A 24,655-nucleotide genomic window follows, 5' to 3' on the forward strand; every position below is an offset into this window, starting at 1 on the left:
TTTTCTTGTTCCCATTACATTAATCCGACGAAAACACACGGCTACGATGTCACCAAGGCAAGAATTCACTGAGTACTAAAGTTTTGTCGAATATCGAATGTCGAAAACACGTCCACTGGTCTTTTATGTTTACCGACAATCGATGGAAAATAAATCGACATGTCGATCGACAAAGTCGAGTGTCACCTACACATCAAGGCGAGAACGTCGATCGACAGAGTCGATCGACAGTGTCGACTCAGTGAGGACGCAGCTTAACCCTTGTTCTAGTAGTGAACGCACATATCACTGATGATGTCTTCCGTAGTAACAAACGGAAACGTTTGGTACTTCAGGTTCCATTCGACCACGGCCTGCCAGTCAGGATTTTGTTCCCTTTCTCTAATCATGAATCTGGCCGTAAAAGTGGATGGTTTTGAATGCTCATTAAAACACTTTTGTCTAATTCCCAATAGTTATTCAATTTTCACGACCGGAAATTAGACAATAGTGATTTCATTCATTTCATTGAGGTGATCATGCATTTCCACAAAATAAACAAGTCATCAATTACGCAAATTAAAAATATTACTTTTATGTGTAGGTATACATTATATATTTATAGGAGTATCTGAAATTTCATATGATTATGTATTTCACACATTATAAGTTAGTCACTCGTGTTTTTCTCACTACTGATGTGGAAAAAATTTTATATAATGACCAAGTCGTTTCAAGCTCTTTAAAGTGAATATATTTTTGATCTTACTTCGAATGAGGTTTATGTTTATGAAGGAATACAAACCTGGGTGTTTTTCGAAACCAATATACAAGATATCATAAAAAAATTGAAATGAGTTCATGGAAACACCTGTTTAATTTCAAAATCATAATAACATCAGAACAGTCGAACTAACAAATATACCTGTGACCTAAAAAACAAATTTGCTAGTAAATGTATCTATCCAACATTGGATATAATGAAAAACATTTTTCTAATATTCCTGCTTTGACTGGTACTTTGACCTCAGACTGTTGAAATACCATCGAGCATTACTCCGAAACGGGTACATATTTATCCCTAAGTGATAAATATGAACAGGTTCAAAGTCCATCCAACCACAGTATGCAGATTGATTAGATCAACGTAGATTTTACAAAACTACACTTGACACTTCACATACACATCCTAATCAAATCTGAAATACTTGCAATAACTGAGCTACTGTTATGATATAACTACTGCCCAAGGATGCTCTATTCGTCCGTATTGTATATCTGATAAATAGTCTCTCAACTTTTTGTAAAGTGGATTGTTCTGTTCCATGGTGGGGATTTTTATGACCTCTCCCAAATATTCAATGGATGAAACTGGAGTGATGACACATGCCGTACCAGCACCAAAAAATTCCAGGAGCTGAAATTAAAAAACAATACTTTAACGCAACAAAAATATAATATGACTGAGGCGAGTTATTTTGATTCAATTAAACCCTTTTTTTTTAACATACACATTCATAATATATTGTTATAAGGGCACTAATTTTTCAGTTATTTTCATCATTTTGTAAAAATCATTCTCAATACTCCTCTTGCTAATAGTTATTCAATTCAATAAATACATTCGGGAGGGCACGCCAGCATTATCAACCAACGACCACTCCCGACACCGTAGGGTGAGTGATCATTGTGCCCAGAGTGATCAGTGAGTGCAGTGAGACAAGAATGACAGCCTTCTGCATCTGTCCAGCTGAGAATTTCTACCTCAATGCGGCAAGCCGATTTTGAGATTCGAGAGTAGAGAAGGCAGTATTCCACCATGGAATCCAATAATCAGAACAACCATCTTGACAGAGTGGTCTGAATAGAGTCTGCGGAGTTTGAAGAGAAAATTGTATCCGTATTTCCCCCTCTTTTCGAAAGATATTTGTCCCGCCAGGAGCTGGAAACTCCACGAGAAATGACGTCTTGCTCCGGTGGTCGAGAAGGACTGCATCAGGCTTATGAGTTTGTATGAGCCAGATGGCAAGAAACGAATAATTCCAATGAATTCGGCACTTTTCGTTTCCCACAACGGATTCAATATTCCCCGGAGCGTAGGGCAACATCGGTATCTCGTCAACACCGCAAGAGTACCGTATGTGGTAATGAATAACTCTAAGGGCCGCGTTATGTCGATGGATATAGGTTGAGACTATACTCGTATATACTGGACATGCTGACAGCAAGTGCATTAAAGTCTCAGACGTCTCGCAGCAAGCCTGCATCTCGTGTCAGGAACCTCTATACTCATCACGTGACTGCGGCAGACCAAAGTGTTGAAGACAAAATCCTGGCAGGTCATGATGAATCCCTCACTTTCCGACTCCAGCTTTGATAAGCCAAAGCTTTTAATGTTGTTGAAGAAGACCCCATGCATTGGCTTAACCTTGTGCTGCCGCAGAAGTGAACTGATCTCTGCGGCTTTTATGTGGGCCTTTTGCTGAACGGACCAACTCTGTGACAGAGTTGTGATCTCCTCATTCAGTGTCGAAATCGAGTTCACCAGGTGCTCGGGTAGCTATCCTAAAGAGAAATGCTTCAATTCCTATTCTCTCATGGTCGCGGACCATGACCATGCAGAAAAGAGGATCCGAACTACTGACGACTTAACAGGCTCCATCCAGTACCATTCAGTCATGTTGACACTCCAAACTCCAAAGTCCACGGCCTCCCTGTTGTCGGGGGAAGTACAACCCTGTAACCGACGATTTGGGATGAAAACTCTTATGTAGGTGCATAATTATTGAGGTTTTGACGTCGAGTCGATACAGCTCCCCTCGAGTCCACTTCACTTCTCCAAACGAGAGAACGGCAAACATATTAGTTGCAGTTCTTTCCCGACAGTTCCGATGACCAGATCTGTCGAAATTTGTTCTGATACTTACCGCGAAGATAGTTCTTCACTGTTGTTATCTCTTGTGAGATAACAACAGTGGCATTGTTTCACTCCGAGGTAAGTATACGTCTTTCCGGCATCCAGATGGTGTAGGATGCTTCCATCTATGCGCTGCACATCCTCTCCGTAGTTCCCGCATCGTCCTCTTTTGAGATGTACCATTGCACATTTGTCTATCCCGAATTTCATACCGATAGCATGCGTGTGCTCTTCCACCACCCTCATGGACTGATGGAGATACTTCTCTCCAGAGGCAAGAAGTTTAAGATCATCCATATAAAACAAATAGGTGACCTTGTGTCTCAAGTTTCCGGAGGTGCCACGGTTGTTCCCTCGAGTATTCCTGAGCGCAATGCAAAAGAGAAGGGAACTGAGGGAATACCCCTGAAATACATCCCTTCTGAAAGTGACCCACCCTGTTTGAACCCTAGCTTGACCGGATGTTATGGTAAAGCAAATCCGTCAGAGTGGTATCACTTGTTCAAGGCATCTCACTATATTGTCGGGTACCGCAAGGCATTTGAGCAAATACAAGATGAGATCATGCATTGTTGCATCAAATGCCTTGCGGTAATCGATCAATGCTATAGAGAGGTCACGCCTATACTGTATTGAGTCCTGCGTTACACATCTATCGATGAGCAGGTTCTCTTCAAATCCAGCGATTTTTCTCTTCGACTTTCTCTGCTCATATATCCGTTCGAACACTCGGTCCATTGCGGTGAGCATTCGTGTATATAAGATGCTCGTAAACAACTCATAACACGAATTTGAGCATGTTATCGGTCTGTAATACTCAGAAATCGACAAATCTCCGCTTTTAGGGATGAGAAGGGTCCGCCCCCCGATAAACCAATCCGGAATCAGCTGCTCTCTGTCCAGCCATGAGTTTAAAACTCTGCCCAGATTCCGGTGGGTGCTTGATAGTATTTTCCACCAATAAGTGTTTCGCCCATTTAGGCCTGGAGCAGCAAAGTTCTTGGAACTCACAAGGGCTCTTCGAACGTCATCCAGGGTTATTGGGTTGTGCCGTTCATTGAGCTCAGGTTGTCAAAGTATAGAAAATCCAAGAGGCGGTGTGGCTAAAGTGGAAAAAGTGATTCAAAATAGATTATGTGTTTCGAATTAGTAAGTATAAGAACCTATTCGATTGAAGTTATACGACAAACTTCACAATTGAACCTATTCGATTGAAGTTATACGACAAACTTCACAATTGAATTTTTCAAAGTTGTGAAAGTCAATAGTATAGAGCCTATAAAGATTGCGCTAAGATATGTGAATCGACACAAAGGTTGTTTTTATGAAATGGAATTCAATGAAACAAAAGATTCCGAAACCTTTGGCGTGAATTTATTGAAAACACAGTGTTTTCAACATATTCCAATACGTATTTGGCGAAACGAGATTCGAAAAGAAAAGGAGGTCGAATCTCGTTGGGATGCTAATGACCAACATTTTCATATAATAACCCTCCATTTCTTCATGTACTACATAAATTGTGTTGTTTCATAATTTCATGATTTGTATTACTTTCTTCTTTACTATTACAATTGTTCCAACAGTGCACTGCATATTTATCGCAGTGTAGACAACGTAGAACTTATAACTCGAAAGTAGCTGCAAAGTTTATACAGATATTTCGACTTTCGACTGTCAACGTGAAGAAATTCAAGCGGCCTTGTTTTGATCGTCCCCGAGAAATTCAAATTCACAAGTCTAGATCCGTTTTTAAAATCTCCGGTTTGTTTGTACTAGTGTATAGTGGTGTGGGTCACCGTGTGCATTGAAGGTGAGCTTCAAATCATGCCTACAGTGCAGTAACTCAAGATTTCAAACATCAAGTAACCTAACAGTCAGTTTATTATTGGCGTTCTGATAAGAACTTTCAAGTGTGAAATCCTCAGTACAGGCCGGAGTGTTCAAACATAATTTCCGGGATTTTTGAATATCATCGAAGTGTTGCCTGTCAGCTGCTTAGCTACTGACTGGGGAGTGAACTCCGTATTGATAACTCATCCCCTACACTCACCTGAGTTCCAGCTAGGCAGCCCAGAAAGCACCAGGTCGCCCTATAGGCTTCAAACATTAGTCTACTACAACATGAAGAAAGGAGGAGAACTCAAATCAGCTACACCATCTTCGAATGGGAAGAAATTGAAGCTGATCATGACAACTACTAACCACGACCAGCCAACATCCAGCTGGGAGTAAGCTTCCTAACAGCCCAGGAAGACAGAAAACACCGGGTTCCGGCCCGATAAAGCTAAGAGGAGGATTATCCAGTCCAAAATTTGCGACTGTGTTTTAAGCCAGCCATAAGAATCCCCCTCAGGCAACATTGGATCTACACCAACGTAAGGAATGTGAACATAAAAGTGGACCACAGTATGCCTTACTGCGACACAAACAAACATGTGGAGTACGATACAGGCAGCATTGCATTAATTGCATTCATTCCAAAATTCGTGTAGTCTGATACAAGGGTATCAGACTACACGACTACACGAAGGGTTCACGCCGAGCAGTTCCACAATGAGCTGCAGGTGTGCATCCCTGATAAGGAAGCGATTGTAATGAAACGCCTGGCGGTCATTGAGGCCTCTACCCCGCCAGGCTCATAGCCTATATGGATACAACCACTAGGCTGAATAAAGATCAAATTCGCCATAAGCGTGATTAGCCTTTATACGTCAGGCTTTTGGCCAAAGTCAGAAACTCCTTAACTGGCTTCTTTGTGGGGAATCGATTTAGCAGCTCAGCCTCAACCCCCAAAGCCAGTACACAACGGCTACAGTGCGTGCAGTGCTGCCTGTAGAGGAGCGAGAGAAAGAACACCGGGACAACGACTCTCAACTGGACATCGAAGCTAATCCAAACATAATTGACTAGAATGTCACAGCAATCAAGTATTCATTACCGGCAGGTCGGGTATCTATTGCAATACTTTTGCTCTGCTCCATACCTGAATCTGAACAACAAGGTGATCAGTGTTATATGCACGTCAAATAATGACTTTTATGGGCAATTTTGTGATACTTCAAAATTATTGTTGGAGTTTTCATTACACTCCCTGATAATGTAGCTTCCTATCTATCCAGATGGTTTCGGAGTTTACTCACTGAAAACACACAAATAATCATTCTTCCTTCTTTAGATCATCATATTAGATTCCTTTAGTAAAAATTAGATAAAATATGACTATCAATACTCACTTTTCCAGATCTTTGATATTTCAACAATTCTGTCATTGTGAACATTCGCTCTTCAACTCTGATTTTTCTCCACTGTCTAACCAATTCTAAGACAGAATGTCGAATTACACCTGGCAGAATCAATTCATTCAGTGGTGGAGTAACCAGTACCTTATCTGGAAATTGAGAGAACATTATGTAATCACTTTTGGTATTTGGTAACGTGATTTATTTTAATAATATATTATCCACTGAATCATTTTCTGTCATGAAAATGATGTAGGATACGTCAAAATTTCATATTTATCAAAGGTAGGTGACTTAGATAGTAAAATATTACAGTAGTAACAATTTACAGCTGTATTTCATATTTTGTAGGTTTTTTATTATGCTTTATCAAATGAAAATAAGCACAATTATCTATTGATGAATAAACAAGAGCTAAATTTCAGAATGTCATGAAAAAAAATCAGACCAATCAAACAACATATCAAAGTGGCAGATGAGGGAGGATTCATTCTTTGAAAAAGTACACGATGTTCACGGAATTTGATGCAACAAATGCGAATTAACAAACAGAAGACAGCACGATGATCGGCGGTTAGCCGTATTTTGGGACATATAAGGATATCAGGATGTATATCCTGAAATTTGGCAAATATCGGTTTTTCAATGTGCTTTATGGCGAATGAAAATAATGACGTTTTTTCAACATTTTCGATGAAACCGGAAGTTGTTATCAACTTCCTCAGTTCAAAAGTAACATCCTGTATTTTTTTATATATTTCAGTACCTGGCATAATTCTAATGTGAGTTCTCAAGATATTCGATTGGTTATTAAAAAAAATGGGTATTCGGTTTTCGAGTGATTCCCACATAAAATTCAAGATTGATAGAACACACAAATGAACTTTTATTTATTAATCAGCATACTTCATAAATCATATCGAAAAACTTATATTATTTCCCAAAATACAACTAAACGTCTCTCATCGCGCAACCAAAACCAAATAGGTTTATCTAATCACGTAATTACCACTTTACAATGTAAAGAACAATGACTTGTGAAATCAGTGTTGTTTCAAAATGTTTCTGTAGAGAGTCATATTTTTTTCGTACTTCACTACTTGTGAAATCGTGATGAGAAAAAAAAGGTTGCAGAATCTGACATGATATGAATCCATAATCTGGTTCGTCCCATTTTTCAATGCGACGTTTCGTTCAATGAAATCCATCATCAATATCATTTGTTTAAAACGAACCTGTATATTTTTGTATACATATTTGTAGTCATTGAAACCACAAATTCATTTACATATTACAATATATGTATTTCTTAATGTTTCTTCCAAAAAACATTACATCAAAATTCCATCATTTGATTTTTTTTTCAATGAGAAATCAAATTTCTGCATATCGTTACAATCACATAGTTAATAGTATTGAATACACCACGTTGAAAACGAAACAGTTGCGAAAGAGAATGTAACGAAATAATAAATCATAACGGAATGCCTCACGTTACATTTTTTGGGTTACCGTCTCACACGATACCGCATTGAATGTTCAAATTATCTTCCATCATTTCTCAAACAAATACTCGCTCTAGAAATAGTGTGCTTGTGACAGTTCTTTAACATTTGTGGAATGATTGCCAATCAGGCTCCCTGATTAAATCTTTCAATTCCTCAATATTTGTTCTGAATGTTTTATCTTTCATGAAGCCCCACAATGAAAAATCTAGAAGAAAAAGGTCCGTTGAACATGGCCATTCAATGGGACCATTATTTCCTATACATCTACCTGGCACAGTTGTATCAAGGGAATCTCTGCACATTCAACTGCGATGTGGTGGAGCTCCGTCGTGTTGGAAATACTCATATTTTCTTATTAGGCTGAGTAGCAAATCTTCTAGAAACTCAATTAGAGTCCTTGATAAGAAGTCCAAGTATAATTCTTCGATCAGAAATGTTTTAAAAAGGTGGAGGCCAATAATTTTGTTATCAAGAACACCAAGCCAAACATTAACACCATATCTCTTTTGAAAATTGGTAACTCTATGTAAATATTCATTTTCTTATCGACAGTTATAATGTATATTTCTGTTGAACCATCCGTTATTGGTAAATCTACTTTCGTCACACCACATTTTTTTTGCAAATTTCATTATTTTGGCGAAATTTTCTAATGAGCCATCTACAAAAAAATTTTCTCCTGTTGAAGTCCGTCAAACGCAAATGATGTACTTTCCTGACTTGATAAAGCTTGAATTCATTTTTCTTCAAAATTTTCCGTTCAGACGTAGTGGATATGGCCAAATCATGAGCAATCTCCCCCAGGGAAACTTCCATGTTCTCAATTTTTTCTTTTTTCCACAAATCCTAAATCAATTGAATGTAACTTTATCATTATTGTGAATTTTTGTTGATCTCACCTAAATCGCCTATTTCACTGTAGCCACCACATTCAGTAACCGTACATTTTCTTTTGGAGGATTTTTCAAAGAATCCTTAATTTCGTAAATTATTTTCGAAATATCTATGATTATTTTGCCAACGTTTAGGATACAATTCCTGATACATTGCCAGAGATTTGGTAGCATTTCTCAAACATCTCGAATAAACCAAAAGCGTATCCACATTTTCGTCATTGGAAGAATTCATGCTATTCCCTTTAAATTGCTCACCAAATTGAATAAATATTTTATTTTGAGTTACAATTAACTTGACATTAACATTCACTTATCATGTTTCTCCTGAATATCATCTAGGACTTTTTTGATACAGTTTTTTATTAGTTAATAGTTGTTGATATATTCATTTTCTAAACAGAAATATTTGGGTAGTTACAAATTTTCAAAAGATATTTTGAAATTATGAATGGGTTGGTATTGATACAAATATTATTGGTTTCTCTTTTTGAAGACAACCCTGAGAGAAATCTATTTGGATTTCAGTGAAAATAAATATTTAGGATCTCAATGAATGACATCACTGACCGAAGGACTCTGGATTTCAGCAACATTCGGAGAAATAATAGAATATTGATGATGTGTTTTCAGGAAAAACGTCGAGAAATAAATATGTTGCATACATATATCAATGAATTTTCAATTACAATAACTACCAAAATGCATAAAAAACATACAGATCCATATATAGAATGAATATATTAATGACGGATTTCAATGAACGAAACATCGCATTGAAAGATGGGTTAAACCAGATTATGAAAAACATGAAATGGTGCAAAAAAATCCCTTGTCATTTTTTGATATTATTGAAAATGGAGGCGGTAGAGCAAAAACATAGAATCTGCCATTTTCTGTTTCTTGAAAATATCCAGAAACGGTTGGTGATTGTATTCGTGAAGAGGCAAGTTTTGTTCCATTCAAACGTCCTTGTATGACTTACCGTTTCCGAGATAGCAATATAGTGGTATCAGCTAAAAAACTGGCCTGTATACCGTAATTTATGTTTTTTTGTTTTGATTCACTAACCTTGATTTTCATCTTCATAAACCATGAAAATATTCATAGTTCCTACTTCTGTAACATAATGTTGTGGACCGTACAACCACAATACCTGTTGGTACCCTCGTTTATTAGCTTTACTTTGTATTCTGATTGTTGGACCATAATTAGATCCCAGTTTACTACTTCCACAACCACCTGGCCACGCTCGTGCATATCTTGGATCTGCAAGTAACGCTATGGATTCTTCTTGACCATCTGACCAATAAGTACCAACCGGACACAATATGGTATAAAGCAGAGCTGAATCACTTTGTTGGACACCCAACGTTCCCTGAAAATCAATTAAATTTCATTAATAATCTCAGATTCATGAGAGAATTGTAATATTTTATTGAAAATTGTAATAAAATGAATATGTCAACTTCAGTTATGATGATGTATCTTTAAAAATTCTGTACCTAGTCAATGATTCACCAAGAACTAATAATATACTGGATCAACTGACCTGGTAAACGATCATTTCGTATAAGTTAATGAAACAAAGATTTTCATTTTGAAAATGATGGATACCATCATGATGAAGTTTCCATAATATGTTTCTTTTAAAGCGATACTTCCCTTTCCGACGTTGTATGGATGTAAACAAATCTGAATCATTTTTTTTCAGAGTAAAAAATATTTGATTGAAATTTTAATGAGGTAAGCGACAACATTCATAATACATTTCTTCTAAGGTAATAGTATGGAGTTCTAGTTAGAAAAAGTGTTTATTCGTATCTTCAGAATTATTAGACGAGTTGTGTTTATTAACAAAAAAAATATATACAGTGTGTCCGCAAAGTATGGAATAAATTCGATATTTACTTTTATATATGTATATATATGTATATATATATATATATATATATATATATATATATATATATATATATATATATATATATATATATATATATATATATATATATATACAGGGTGTTTGGTAGCTGGGTGCAAACCTTTACGGGGGTGATACGCTAGCCCATGTAGAACATATTCATAAAAACATTTTTATTTTCTAGCGCGTTTTTGATTTTTAGGGGAACTTTTACGATTTTTAGTACAAAAACCCAAAATTGGTCAATCAAATCCTAATAACTTCGAATCTCAACAGAAATTTCCGGTTTTTTAAATTTATTTTAGTAGTCTTATGTGTCCCCAATCGTACTAAAGTAGTTTGAAGCACCATTGTGTCCAAAAAAGTTATGTACAGAGCATTTAAACTTTACAAAAAAAGAAAGAAAATAAAAAATCTGACTTTTGATGCCAATTGAAAAAATAAATAAAATACATACAGGTGTTCAGACACCTTTAAAAACATGCTTAGTTATTGCTCTTTCGTTTGAGGTATCATTTACCTAGCTAAGTTTTAAACTTTTTTAATTAGGGTACCTGAACCAGTTAAAGGTCGTAAATATGAATATTTGAAAAATTAAAAAAAAAGTAATTTAAATGAAATTCAGCTCAAAAACCTTTGAACGAAAATCCTAAAGCAATATGCGATATTATTTTTAGACTTACATGGAATAATAAGAAACTTAGCCCAACTTGAAAGAAGAGAAAACTGAACAAAGGCCGGTGCCGGTGGCATTTTACAATAAAGAATTTGACCTGAAGCTAGTCATTAATTGGAATGCATTCTGTTGTTATGATTTAGACCTTATGCTAGGGCCATAAACTTGCTTTTGAGTTTATCAATTTTTAGGTACCTGAGTTGAGTAATCATCTTGGACCCCTCGCCGGGTCGGTTTGGTTGGCCAAACAAGTTCTCTAGCCCTTTCGAGTTGCGAGTAGACGTTGGTTTTGTGTTCCACATTTTTGTAATTTACCGTGTTCAGTTGTAGCCTTTCGCTCCTGCGGGTGTTGTTTATTTTGGACTATCGAACTTTTTGTTGTGTGTGCTGCCATGGCTGAGTTTACGAGTCATGAACAAGCCGATATCATTTTTATGTATGGCAGAGCTGATGGTAACGCATCTCTGGCACGACGTTTGTACCAAGAACGTTACCCGAACCGCAGGTAAATTAATTTCTAATTGTAGCGGTAGTTAAATTTTGCCATTTTCACCTTCAAAAGACGTTAAAAATGAGTTATTTTATTGCAGGGTGCCTAACGTCCGTGTGTTTTCCAACACATATCGTAGGCTGTCTGAATCTGGTATTCATCATGCTGAACCTGCAGTAAATCCAGGAAGACATAATGTCAATGTTGAGGAGCAAATTCTCGCAGCCTTCGAAGCGGATCCTACCACTAGCATCAGAGTTGTAGCGAGAGATTTAAACCTTTCGATATGGAAAGTGTGGAGTACGATGCACAACGGAAAGAAATATCCGTTTTACGACACGAGTGTGCACGGCTTGAAGGAAACGGATCCGGCGAGACGGATACGGTTCTGCCGTTTTTTGCTAAACGCAGATATTGACGACGCGCGGTTCTTAAAGTCCACCCTCTGGACTGACGAATCGAAGTTCTCCAGGGAAGGAATTACTAATTTCCACAACCTTCATGAATGGGCTGATAAGGACAGCAATCCAAATTGGGAAAAACAGGTAAATAAATGATTTTCATCATCATTATTTTATTATTCATGTTCAACACGTGTTTAATTACCTAAATTAACTAATTTTATTGCATTTTTGTTTCAGATTTCTTTCTAAAGACAATTTTCAATAAATGTGTGGGCTGGGGTCATCGGACGCACATTGGTTGGCCCACACATTTTGCCTGACAATTTGAATGGACAAAATTACCTCGAATTCATGATAAACAACTTGCCAATGTCACTCTATGATGCCGAAGTGCCAATATTGGACACGGACAGGCCGATCACATTTCATCAAGATGGATGCCCAGCACATTGAGCTGTAAGCGTCCGCGAACACCTGAACCGCTGTTTTCCTGGCAACTGGATCGGGAGAGACGGACCCATCCCCTGACCTGCCAGATCGTCCAACCTGACTCCGTTGGATTTTTGTGTGTGGGGTCGGGTGAAAGAACTCGTATACACAACAGAAATCACCACGAGAGAAGAATTACTTCAGCGAATAGAGGCAGCGTTTGAAATTATGAAACAGGAAATGCAAATGAAAGTAACCACAACTGAAGTACGAAATCGTTGTAGAAAGTGTATACGCAATGGTGGAGGATATTTTGAACACCAACAATAAATTTTTACAGTACAAAACATATTTTTCTTCAATTCCACAAAAATCCATATTTACGACCTTTAACTGGTTCAGGTACCCTAATTAAAAAAGTTTAAGACTTAGCTAGGTAAATGATACCTTAAACGAAAGAGCAATAACTAAGCATGTTTTCAAAGGTGTCTGAATATCTGTATGTATTTTATTTATTTCTTTAATTGGCATCAAAGGTCAGATTTTTTATTTTCTTTCTTTTTTTGTAAAGTTTAAATGCTCTGTACATAACTTTTTTGGACACAATGGTGCTTCAAACTACTTTAGTACGATTGGGGACACATAAGACTACGAAAATAAATTTTAAAAACCGGACATTTCTGTTATTAGTTATTAGCATTTAATTGACCAATTCTGGGTTTTTGTACTAAAACTCGTAAAAGTTCCCTTAAAAATCAAAAACGCGCTAGAAAATAAAAATGTTTGTATGAATATGTTCTACATGGGCTAGTGTATCACCCCCTTAAAGGTTTGCACCCAGCTACCAAACACCCTATTTATTTATATATATATATATATATATATATATATATATATATATATATATATATATATATATATATATATATATATATATATATATATATATTATATATATATATATATATATATATATATATATATATATATATATATATATTTATATATATATATATATATATATATATATATATATATATATATATATATATATATATAAATAGATAAGTACTCTTTGATCATTCCCATATTGATTTCAATTTAAGAGCCACCGGTATACAGCTGTTTCAGCCTATTGGGCATCGTCAGTACCGGGCAGGCGGTCCTCGATTGAAGACAAAATGAGAAAAAACCAAGAAAGTACGTGATAAAAATAGCTGCGTAAACGCAAGCGAAACATAAGTGGAACCACCTATTGGTGTGACACCCAAGTCAACTTGCCAAGTTTTTTATGTCAGTGTTGGTGGTTTGACCAATCAACCGACAACTGCGGTAGCAGAAATTTGGGAAGCTAACCTGAAATGCCATCGGAAAACGAATCCACATGTTTCTAGAAATGATATGAAATCTAGAAAGGTTAATGCAGTCAAGCTGCTGGAAAATAATTCCATGAAAATCAAAAAATAAATAGATAAGTACTCTTTGATCATTCCCATATTGATTTCAATTTAAGAGCCACCGGTATACAGCTGTTTCAGCCTATTGGGCATCGTCAGTACCGGGCAGGCGGTCCTCGATTGAAGACAAAATGAGAAAAAACCAAGAAAGTACTTGATAAAAATAGCTGCGTAAACGCAAGCGAAACATAAGTGGAACCACCTATTGGTGTGACACCCAAGTCAACTTGCCAAGTTTTTTATGTCAGTGTTGGTGGTTTGACCAATCAACCGACAACTGCGGTAGCAGAAATTTGGGAAGCTAACCTGAAATGCCATCGGAAAACGAATCCACATGTTTCTAGAAATGATATGAAATCTAGAAAGGTTAATGCAGTCAAGCTGCTGGAAAATAATTCCATGAAAATCAAAAAATAAATAGATAAGTACTCTTTGATCATTCCCAAGTTGACTTGGGTGTCACACCAATAGGTGGTTCCACTTATGTTTCGCTTGCGTTTACGCAGCTATTTTTATCAAGTACTTTCTTGGTTTTTTCTCATTTTGTCTTCAATCGAGGACCGCCTGCCCGGTACTGACGATGCCCAATAGGCTGAAACAGCTGTATACCGGTGGCTCTTAAATTGAAATCAATATGGGAATGATCAAAGAGTACTTATCTATTTATTTTTTGATTTTCATGGAATTATTTTCCAGCAGCTTGACTGCATTAACCTTTCTAGATTTTATATATATATATATATATATATATATATATATATATATATATATATATATATATATATATATATATATATATTTCAACGAGAAATAAAGAGAGTTAGGGAAAAACTTTCAGCATAGTTATATGTGGGTCCATGAGGAGCTAATTCCAAAATTATTTTGAAATATACAGGGTGACTCCCAAAGTTATATTTCTTCTTATGGAACACCCTATATTTTCCGTTTTTACCCCGTAACGTGTAACGAGTATCTCGTGATCAAATGTACTGCTTAGCTCAAAGGTTGAAGTTAACTACCACATGAAATTTTTAATGCAATATCATTCCGAGTGGCCAAAAAAATTGCCTCAAAATTTGGACACACATTCAATTAAAGTTGAATGCAACACCCCGTATTCAGTGGCGTAATTTGACGCAGGAGTAGATTCCCTGCAAAACTATATTAGGGTTTCCTATACCTATCTCTTCTGCTTTTTACAGAAGACACGTTTTTATATTCTACTTATGAGTCATTTTTTTAACTTCAAAATGAAACACGCTCTATTGTAATGAAAAGCCTAAAAAGCGTTTTAAACACCTTTTTATTGAAGAATACGTAGATTCGCTAGAAACACAAGTTTATTTTTTTTCAAATAAGTATCTAAAGTAAAATGAGGGAAATGTAAAAACTAAAATTAATTGCCATTTCTGGCATTCTTCAAAATAAAAAAATGCACGTGACTTAATTATTGAGGCAAAATATGTTATATTCGCTTGTTTCTTAGCAAATATATTAGACTTCATAGTGGAATAAATACCAAAATTACAATATGGGGTGAATAAAAACATACACCTACGATTGCCTATAAAACCTATTCTACATTTTTTTCAATAATAGTAGGCTCTGGCCTAGATGACGTTAATTACTATCAAGAAACAAAAAGTATTTGACAGTGACACAACTTGTTATTCAAACCATTATGATTGTTTTAACCAGTTTGAAATATTGTCATTTTGAAATATTGTAAAATGAGAACTAATCCCCAGGAAGAACGAATTGATATGATTTTGTTAATCGATGAGTGTAAAGAAAACTGTTAATTAGCGTCAAGAGTATATGCCTAAAGGAGTCATCCTAACAAGCGTTCATTGGAAAAGTTGTTGCAGCTTTTCCGAAGAACAGGCGGTATATCTTATAATATGCAAGAATGGCAAAAACCGGTTACTGGAAATGAGAAAAATGAATATTTAGTAATGTTATCTCTAATTGAACACCCTCACACAAGTCAACGAAAAATATGTGAAACAACTGGAATAAGCAGACAGAGTATCCAAAGAATAATTCAAAATTACAAATTCCACCCGTATCGCATTCAACTACCTACACTAACAGCTTTTTGAATAAGATTATGATCGATGACTGAATTTTTGTTTATGGGTTTTAGAAAAGTTTGATGATGAAGAAAATATTTTTGATTACCTATGTGCTTTTTTCCGATGAGTCAACTTTTCATAACAACGGATTAGTTAACAGACATAACTGCCACTACTACAATGACGAAAACCCTAATATGTTTAGATAGTCCGGTCAAATTGAACTAAAAAATAAGAGTGAAGGTACATAAATTTACAACAAGCTGCAAATTCGTGTAATTGTTCAAAACATAGTTAAAAATAAGATTTCAAAATTCCGAATGATTGCGATGCCTGGAAAACAATTTATTCGAGGTCAAAGGTCAAAAATCTCGAAAAAAAATTGGTTTTTCGCGATTTTCAGGAAAACGGTAAGTTCCATCATAAAATAACTCTAGATAAAAATTGTAGGTCATAAAATTCTCTACAAAAAATACATCGATACTTTTTTTTCTTAGAGCCACCGTTTTTGAGATACGACTAGTCAAAAAGTTGTAAAAGTTGTAATCGTCATTATATGCATAAATAAAAGAGTGAAAAAAGATACTGAAGACATTCGAAAACTTTTAGAGTGGTTCTCAATAAATGAACCTTTTCCAGAGGTGAACAAAATTATATCTATTGCAAGTGGTGTCGCCTCTATGGCGAAAATAACAGGACTAACATTCAATGATATTAAATTTAAACGCGCAAAGTTGTTCCTCTTTTAGCAATGAGTAATACTAAAAAAGTTCACGAAGAAAAAGTACCTGTTGACCCTGTATTATTCCAGCACATGAATATTACTGCAACATTTCAAGATGAAATTGAGAAATAATCTGAATATTTTTGGGAAAGAAAGTTTTTGACTTTCTACTACTCCATCTGATACAAAAAAAATGGATGAGAGAATATTCCAAAGAAAGAAAGGAAGTAATCAATTTGAAAATAAGTAACTATATACATGGATGTGTAGATCATGCAAAGAAGTAACTTTCAGACACAAACTGAAAGAAAGTCCTCCTGAAACAAATATTCAAATCAAATTCTGAATATGAATTGGCTCCCTACCCTTTATCGTTGTTTGATGACCTCGGGATGCGTAAAACACAGAAGTCTGCCATTTACGATTGTTTCCAACAGGTCAATATTGAAATTAACAATACTAATACGATATACATCATTGACGGCGGATACTTACTACATCGTGTTGTGTGGGATAGTGAAGAAACACTTAGCATTATTTTAGATAAATACGTTCAGTATGTACGTAGACATTTTGGTGCCAAAATTACGGTCGTATTTGATGGCTATGATGATTGCACGAGAAATATTAAAGCTGGAGAACAACGTCGTCGAACTTTAGCAACATATTCATCTTCAGATATTCTATTTGATGAACTTATGACAGTTCCTACCAGTCAACAGAAATTTCTTGCAAATACAACAAATTTCAGTTCATTTCAATGTTGAAGGATAAGTTTATTGGCGAAAATATATTGGTTAAACAGGCTAATAACGATGCTGACGTACTGATTATTGAAACATCTATAGAGCAATTTAATATGACAAATAGAACTATTGTTGTTGGTGAAGATGTAGACTTACTCGTACTTCTTATTGCTCGAACTCCACCCTAAAAAACTATTTTCTTTCTAGACCTAGAAAAAGCTCAAAGTCAAACCGAAATATATTCGTCAAAAAGTTTATTTACTTTTGCAAAGAGTCAAAATCATGTACTATTTTTACAAGCAATAACTGGCTGTGATACGACGTCTGCATTTTACAGGAGGGGTAAAGCAACAGTCTTTAAAATGTTTGGAAAACAAGATTCAGTTCAATGTGCTGAAGTTTTCAAAAAAAGTGATTCGACTCAACAAGAAATGATCATCAACGGGATTCATTTCACTAGTTCGGAGTTCCATTGTCTACTATATAAAATTATTTGAAATCCCTGAAACAACTAAAAAAGAAGAATTAAAAATGAGAGAGCTGAAAATAATAATTATATTAACCAAAATAAACCTGAAATGAAATAATAGTGAAATGAAATACAAGTAAAAATAGAACAATTGAATAAATAAAAATAAAGAAATGAAAAAAGAAAGAAAATAAAAAGTGAAGAGATTCCAAGTCACGTTAGTTCACGACGTTTCGATTGTTAGTATCTACAATCGTCTTTGGGTGATGACTGGACTGATTCCTCCGAGAGATGACTATTTATAGGTCATTCGAGTACTTTCACTTATCCCCGCAATCCATTTTCCGCTTCACTGGTTCCGTGGGAGATGACCGTTTCGGCGGGAGTTGGCCATTTTTCGCTTGATGATGGGTTTCCATATGTTGCGTATTTCTACGCTGGCTTGACTGAATACGTTGTTGGACAACATGTATACGGCTTCCTTGAATTTTCTCCTAAACCAATGTTCCTCTCTGTGCAAGATCTCAGCTTGGGACCACTCGATGTTGTGTTGATGGGTCCAAACATGGTCTGCTATTCCTGATTTGCTGGTTTCCCCTCACTGTGTGTGTTTCTTGTGCTCGGCAATGCGAACATTCAATGGCCTCATAGTTTCACCAATATAGGATTTTCCGCACTCACAGGGTATCCGGTAAATGCAATTCTTGGAATCGCAGTCCGCGTTTGGTGGCCTGGTTTTCGTGAGGCTGCTGCGGATAGTGTTACCGGATCTGAAGCAGGTTCTGATGTTGTACTTGGGACCAATTCTTCTTATTCTCTCCGATAATCCTCTGATGTAGGGAAGTGCAAGCAATGGTTGTGACGGCTTCTCTTCCTGGCGAGGCTCCTGCTATCTTCTAGCCAAAGTTTTTTCTACCATCGCTTTGGAGTAGCCATTCCGTTGAAGATCATTTTTGATGATGTCTAGTTCCTTCTCGAGACCTTCCTTCGTATTACAGAGCCCAAAAGCACGGTCTAATAGAGTCTTGATGATTCCTCTTTTAGTCAATTGATAGTGGTTGGATTCGTGGTTCAGATACTGTCCCGTATGAGTGAGTGTTCGGTATACAGATGTTTCCCACTTAGTGTCGGTCCTCTTCACCAAAACGTCTAAGAATGGCAATTCGTTGTGGAGTTCCTTCTCCATTGTGAATTTGATGGAAGGTCTCACGCTGTTGATGTGTTTCAGGAAGGCGTCTAGTTCAGTATTCCCATGGTTCCATATTATGAAGGTGTCGTCAACATATCTCAACCAGACTCGCGGTTTCTTGTGGGCTTCTTCAATGGCTAGAGTTTCAAACCACTCCATATATATGTTGGCTATGACTGGTGAAAGTGGCGAACCCATTGGCAGTCCCTCATCTTGTGTAAAGAATTCGTCCTTCAGTTGGAAATAACAGTTACGTACACAGCATTCTAGTAATTCCATGATTACTTCTATAGGTAGATTCGTTCTCTCTTTTAGGTTCCCGTCTTCGGATAGCTTTCTTTGTATGATTTGGAGTGCTTCTTCGACCGGAACGTTGGTGTAAAGGCTTTCCACGTCGAAACTAATCAGTTGATCTTCATGTGTGACCTCAATTGACCCTAGTAGTTCGACAAAATGCCTTGAATTCTTCACGAAAGACGATGTTTTTCCTTGTAATGGTTGTGTTAAGGGAAGTAAAAATCTAGACAAGTTTTGAGTAGCCGAATCTCTGGAGCTGATGATTGGTCTAAGCGGAACGTCCTTCTTGTGGATTTTGGGTAGTCCATACAAGTGAGGGGGCTTACTGTGGTGCGGTGTTAGTGATGATCTTTCCTTGTCCGAAAAAAAGACTTGGTGTTTTTTTAAAATCTGGTACAACTTTCTTTCGATTGATGCAGTAGGGTCCCGTACGATCTTTGTGTATCGAAGAGGTTCTTCAGAGGTTCTTCAGCGGTTGATTCAACAATAACATCCATTATAGGTAGAATAATACGAATATAGAAACCAGTTTCCAGAAAAGGTTAGGAATACATGTTTGGTTGGGAATTTTGAGAGCAAACGTACTAGTTCCATTCTTTTACGACGAGAACTTGAATTGCGGAATATACCTAAATTGTTTATGCCACTGAACATCTGCCTTGAAATACAATATTTTCAACAAGAATTTCCCGTTATAAAGCGATGGTTAGGGAACATTTAGGAGCTTGTGGAAACAAGACAAAAAAATGCTTCTCTCGTCTTGTCTCGACTAAGTCAAGAGAAAATCGTCTCTCGTCTTGACAACAATACCGTTTCTCTCGAGAGAAGGCATCTCTCGTCGTCTCGTCTTCTCTTGACAAGAAACGGCTTTGGTATTCCGAATCTCAGATACTAATTTTGATAGGTAGTATTTCAACCTCTAGTGTAAAATGAATCTATTGAGATCACTTTTTCCTCACCAGAACAAAAATACTGGCTAACGACGTGATTCGCTAAACAAGTCGTTAGCATCATCAGAAGGTGACTGAAATTGTCATCTACTGATGGTGTTAATGAGAAACGTCGTCATGTATCATTATTTTTTTCTGATGTGGAAAAAATGTTTTCAATAGATATTTTAAACCTCAATGATCAGCATCATGTAGGTACTCGAGAGGGATGCAAATAATATCGTTGCTGTCTCTACACCTGTAGGCAAAAACCAATTCGGTATATCTCTAAATATTCTATACTAATGTTGCATCAAATTGGTTCAATTAGCATTGATGTCGATTGTTTACTGATTGTGAATTACTCTGAATCACTTTATACCAGTATAGGTGGATAAAGGCATTATACCGTGTGCGTCACATCGAGTTTTTTTAGAAGTTTCAGAAAATGTTCACTATAAAAGTTTCAGATATCAAGGCATTGGACTTCTTTGAAATGTTATTCAAAACACAGGGCACCCAGTGAAAGCAAGGCGGATCAAAGTTATGTTGTTTCGAAAGGAATGATACTTATTGCTTTTCATATAGGTACGGATTAGGTTAGAAGATTACTTTCAGAAAATGAATGTATTCAAATGTATTTCACAAACGATTCAAAACATATTTGAAAAAAAAAACGAAAATAGTATTCATCTGTAGCCATTTTGAGTAGAGAACTCACTCAAAATGTTTGTTTTGTTATGAAAATGATCCACCATCAAATAAAAATTCAACCTATTTGTTTGTAATACTCAATGAATCTGAACTTGAAAACTTTTTTTTCATTTTTTCAAATGGACTATCTTATATTTCATTTTCCATTTGATTTCGCCATGCTTTTTTTTTATTCCTAAAAATGCAGAACTATGGAAAACTATATTATTCCATTGTTGTTTTCAAAGAAAACGTTATATTCGTTATTTTATAGATTTCACGATGTATTATTATAGGATTTAACCAACTCAGCGATTTACTGTTTTGCAGAATTCCATTCTTAAGAAAGTGTTTCAATAATTTTAATTTATTATTATGTCCTGTGAGAGATTTTACTTTATTCAGAATGAGTCTGCTGAACGATCTTTCTTTCTTTCTTCCATATTCCAAAGAAGATTGATCTTTAGAATATATTGATTCACTTCAAACTTTTTCCATTATGTAATTTCACTGAGGATGTTTTTGTTAAAATATTTTTGTTATGACTTTCGAATCATCAAGAAGAACTTATTCTTGAATGAAATATTGATTGATTCATTTGAAAAAATCACAAAGAAACTGTTGAGTTTCGATTCAATTAGAAAAAAAGGTTATGTTCAGTCACTGAAGAAAAACTATTTTCCAAACATCTCCAAAACAAAAAAGACTATCAAACTGAGTTTACATTAAAAATGTGTATGCTTGAGTATATAAACATTTTGACGTTATTTCTGGCATAACATCTTGGTATATACCAACAAAACCCTACATGGAGAAGGGTGAAATTTCCTGCAGAACGAAAATGTACTCTTATGACACAAGTTATTTCAATATTTCGAAAAAATGTATTATCATCTTCAAAGAAGAGCTACAAAATTTGTATGATGATGGTACAATATCAAATTATTACAAAGGGCTCAACTTACTGTTAGTGAGGATGGCCGTGTTGAAAAGAAAGTTATTATTAAACAATTGAAATATGTTAATACAATAAAATAAGTCACTACATTGAAAGAGGTTGACCCCTCACTGATATAAGAAAGATTATTTGAATTCACTTATTAAAAATCGTTATTTGTTTTAAAATTATGGATTACCGGTAAAAGCTATGTGGTTGAAGAACAAAGAGAGAGAGACAACAAATAAATTGACACTGACAGCTGTCACGTGATTCGGTTTGAACAAACACTGCCGCCTAGGCTTCGCACGGGTGTAATGCTGATACTAAATAAAAATTCACCCACTGGAAATTTAAGGGCATTGAGAAAGAGTGATGGCAATATAATTATGTTTGATAGACGCCCTTTTATCCCCAGTGGGGGCGCCCAGTTGAGATATTAAAAAATCCTTTCTTATTGCATATCTACAATATGGAACAAACCTACAGACAGAATTTCAGCTTCCTAAAATATAGGGATAGGAGCGGAGAAACAGTGACGAAAAGTAACTGTATTTTATGAACGCCCCTTTTCCACGCAAATGTCGCCCCAGTTAGAAAATTTTAAAAAATCGTTATTGCACATCTACAACATAAAACGAACCTACATACAAAATGTCAGCCTCCGAAAATATAGCGGTACAGAGAAACAGTGATGAAAAGGTAATGTTCATATGTAAACGCGTCCCTTTTATCCCCACGGGAGGGGCAATTGGAATGTCTGGAAATCCTTGCTTAGTGCGCATCTAAGACCTGAGAAGCACCTATATCCAAATTTTGGTTTTCTAGGACTTACCAGTACGAAGAAATAAAGATGACTGAGTGAGATACCTGTATAGTTATTAATATTTACAACAGCTGTCTATTCAAGCAACGGAGTGCTTCAACGGTAGACATCTGTTTCAGCCTGTTGGGAATCGTCAGTACCAGGTAGTGGCCCTCGATTGAAGACAAAATGTGAATAACCAAAACCAGTACTTGATAAAAATAACATCATAAACGAGACATACGTGGAACCACCTATTGGTGTGACACCCAAGTCAACTTGCCACGTTTTTATGTCAGTGTTGGTGGTTTTACCAATCAACTGACAACTGCGATAGAAAAATTTTGGTAGCTATACTGGAATGCCATCGGGAAACGAATCCACATGTTTCTAGAACTGATAATGGTTAATGCAGTCAAGCTGCTGGAAAATAATTTCACGAAAATCAAAACATAAATAGATTAGTACCATTCTGATCATTCCCATATTAATTTCAATTTGAATACGAAAAAATACGATCAACGGTGTGATAATATACATAATTTACTGAATGTGAACGTACTTACGTCAATTCCAATTAATGAAGGTCGAATGTATAAACTGGCTTGTTCACTATGTGGAACCCACTCCTGATCTATCTGAACCAACCTTATTAAACATTTTACTAGTTCTGAGCCACTAAAGGTTGGAAGTCCTATCATTTCTGCTGACCTATTCATGCGAATCATATTCAAATTTGGTCGAAACCATCTCAATTTTCCATCAACTCCTCTATATACTTTCGTGCCCTCAAATAGCTGAAATACAAAATTATTGAAAGTTCTCCATCATACTGAAAATGATTGCAATATTTCATGACAGTAATACTTTTTTCAGATCAGACTATACAAAGCCCAAAAGTAACAATTGAACTTCAAAACTATTTTGCAATAATCATCTTTAAGTTTTCATTCAGGGTTCTCATATTCAACTGACGGCTCTCCAACTCTTGAGATCTGACAAAATCAACCTTGAAAATTTAAACAGCATAGGCAATAATACGATTGATAGATTTTTCATTCTGAATGCAATGCGAAAAAGTTTGTCAAAATCAATTGTTGAGTACCAGAGATTCACCAAAATGTAATTTACAAAAGAGAGCCAGTATTCGAACAGGACCAGAAATACGCGACAGACTGTGGCTGCTCATCGTTTTGAGGTTCAACTAAGTACACCTCGAACTTCACTGTTTAAAAACTCTTTCATCTGGAGAACTGCGTTTATGTGGAGAAAACCGATGACTGGGTTTTTGTGGCTTTGAAGTGTACCTGATTACTTTCACTCCAAATCGAAACCACGTCTAGATCCTTATTAAGATATGCAACCTCCTTCTGCAAGCAAGCAATTTATTGGATTCTTGTTTTTTTAATGAGTCTTTGATATACAATAAAAAGAGGGTTGAAGACAATATGGAACCCCGAGAAAACACCAGCGTTGATGGTGAAAGTATTCGAGAAATATCCATCGACAGTCATTGGCAGGGAACGTTCTTTCAGTAAGCTGAAGAGCTATACATAGAAATGATTCAACAAGCCATAGCATCGAAGTTTGGCAAGCAAACCCTCATGCCACACACGGTCAAATGCCTCAGAAATATGAAGCGCAACAGCTTTGGGTTCTCCATGTTTCCCGATTGCGTTATTCCAAATATGAGTGACATACGATAGAAGGTAGTGTTGATTTTTGTTTCCGAATGTCACAAGATGTTGAAGCCTTTCAAATATTTGAGGATATAGTGGTTTACGACTTTCTCTATGATTTTCTGATAGCTCACTGATATGATCACTGATAGCAAACCGACTGGTCTATAGTTATTTGGAAGATTTTTCCTGC

The 24,655-nt window shown here is 36.0% G+C and overlaps 2 protein-coding genes across 3 annotated transcripts in view; one reads left to right on the plus strand and one right to left on the minus strand.

Moving 5' to 3' along the window:
- Positions 1 to 837: 837 nt before the first annotated feature.
- Positions 838 to 24,655, minus strand: part of Bcat (Branched chain amino acid transaminase) — a 66,654-nt gene continuing 42,836 nt past the window's right edge. For both annotated transcript variants that reach the window (XM_074185695.1, XM_023163197.2), the window contains 4 exons: positions 23,350 to 23,580; positions 9,611 to 9,917; positions 6,133 to 6,287; positions 838 to 1,396 (listed from right to left, as the gene is read on the minus strand). In XM_074185695.1, the coding sequence (XP_074041796.1) occupies positions 1,208 to 1,396; positions 6,133 to 6,287; positions 9,611 to 9,917; positions 23,350 to 23,580 (882 nt within the window). In that variant the 3' untranslated portion in view covers positions 838 to 1,207. The remainder of the gene's footprint in view (positions 1,397 to 6,132; positions 6,288 to 9,610; positions 9,918 to 23,349; positions 23,581 to 24,655) is intronic.
- On the plus strand, positions 11,442 to 12,186 carry LOC141487473 (uncharacterized). The gene is made up of 2 exons (XM_074186558.1): positions 11,442 to 11,644; positions 11,730 to 12,186. The coding sequence occupies exons 1-2, from the start codon at positions 11,532 to 11,534 to the stop codon at positions 12,184 to 12,186; spliced, it is 570 nt and encodes a 189-aa protein (XP_074042659.1). The 5' UTR covers positions 11,442 to 11,531.

This window comes from Leptinotarsa decemlineata, unplaced genomic scaffold (genome assembly GCF_025532065.1).
Source record: "Leptinotarsa decemlineata unplaced genomic scaffold, Ldec_3_MD MMD2_P_RNA_scaffold_2, whole genome shotgun sequence".
In the NCBI taxonomy this organism is placed as follows: domain Eukaryota; kingdom Metazoa; phylum Arthropoda; class Insecta; order Coleoptera; family Chrysomelidae; genus Leptinotarsa; species Leptinotarsa decemlineata.

Bases quoted from the DNA above. Each gene is read 5' to 3' on its own strand.
- LOC141487473 (XM_074186558.1), top strand. From the start codon at position 11,532: ATGGCTGAGTTTACGAGTCATGAACAAGCCGATATCATTTTTATGTAT. The intron at 11,645-11,729 runs GTAAATTAATTT...ATTTTATTGCAG, and splicing joins GAACGTTACCCGAACCGCAG to GGTGCCTAACGTCCGTGTGT.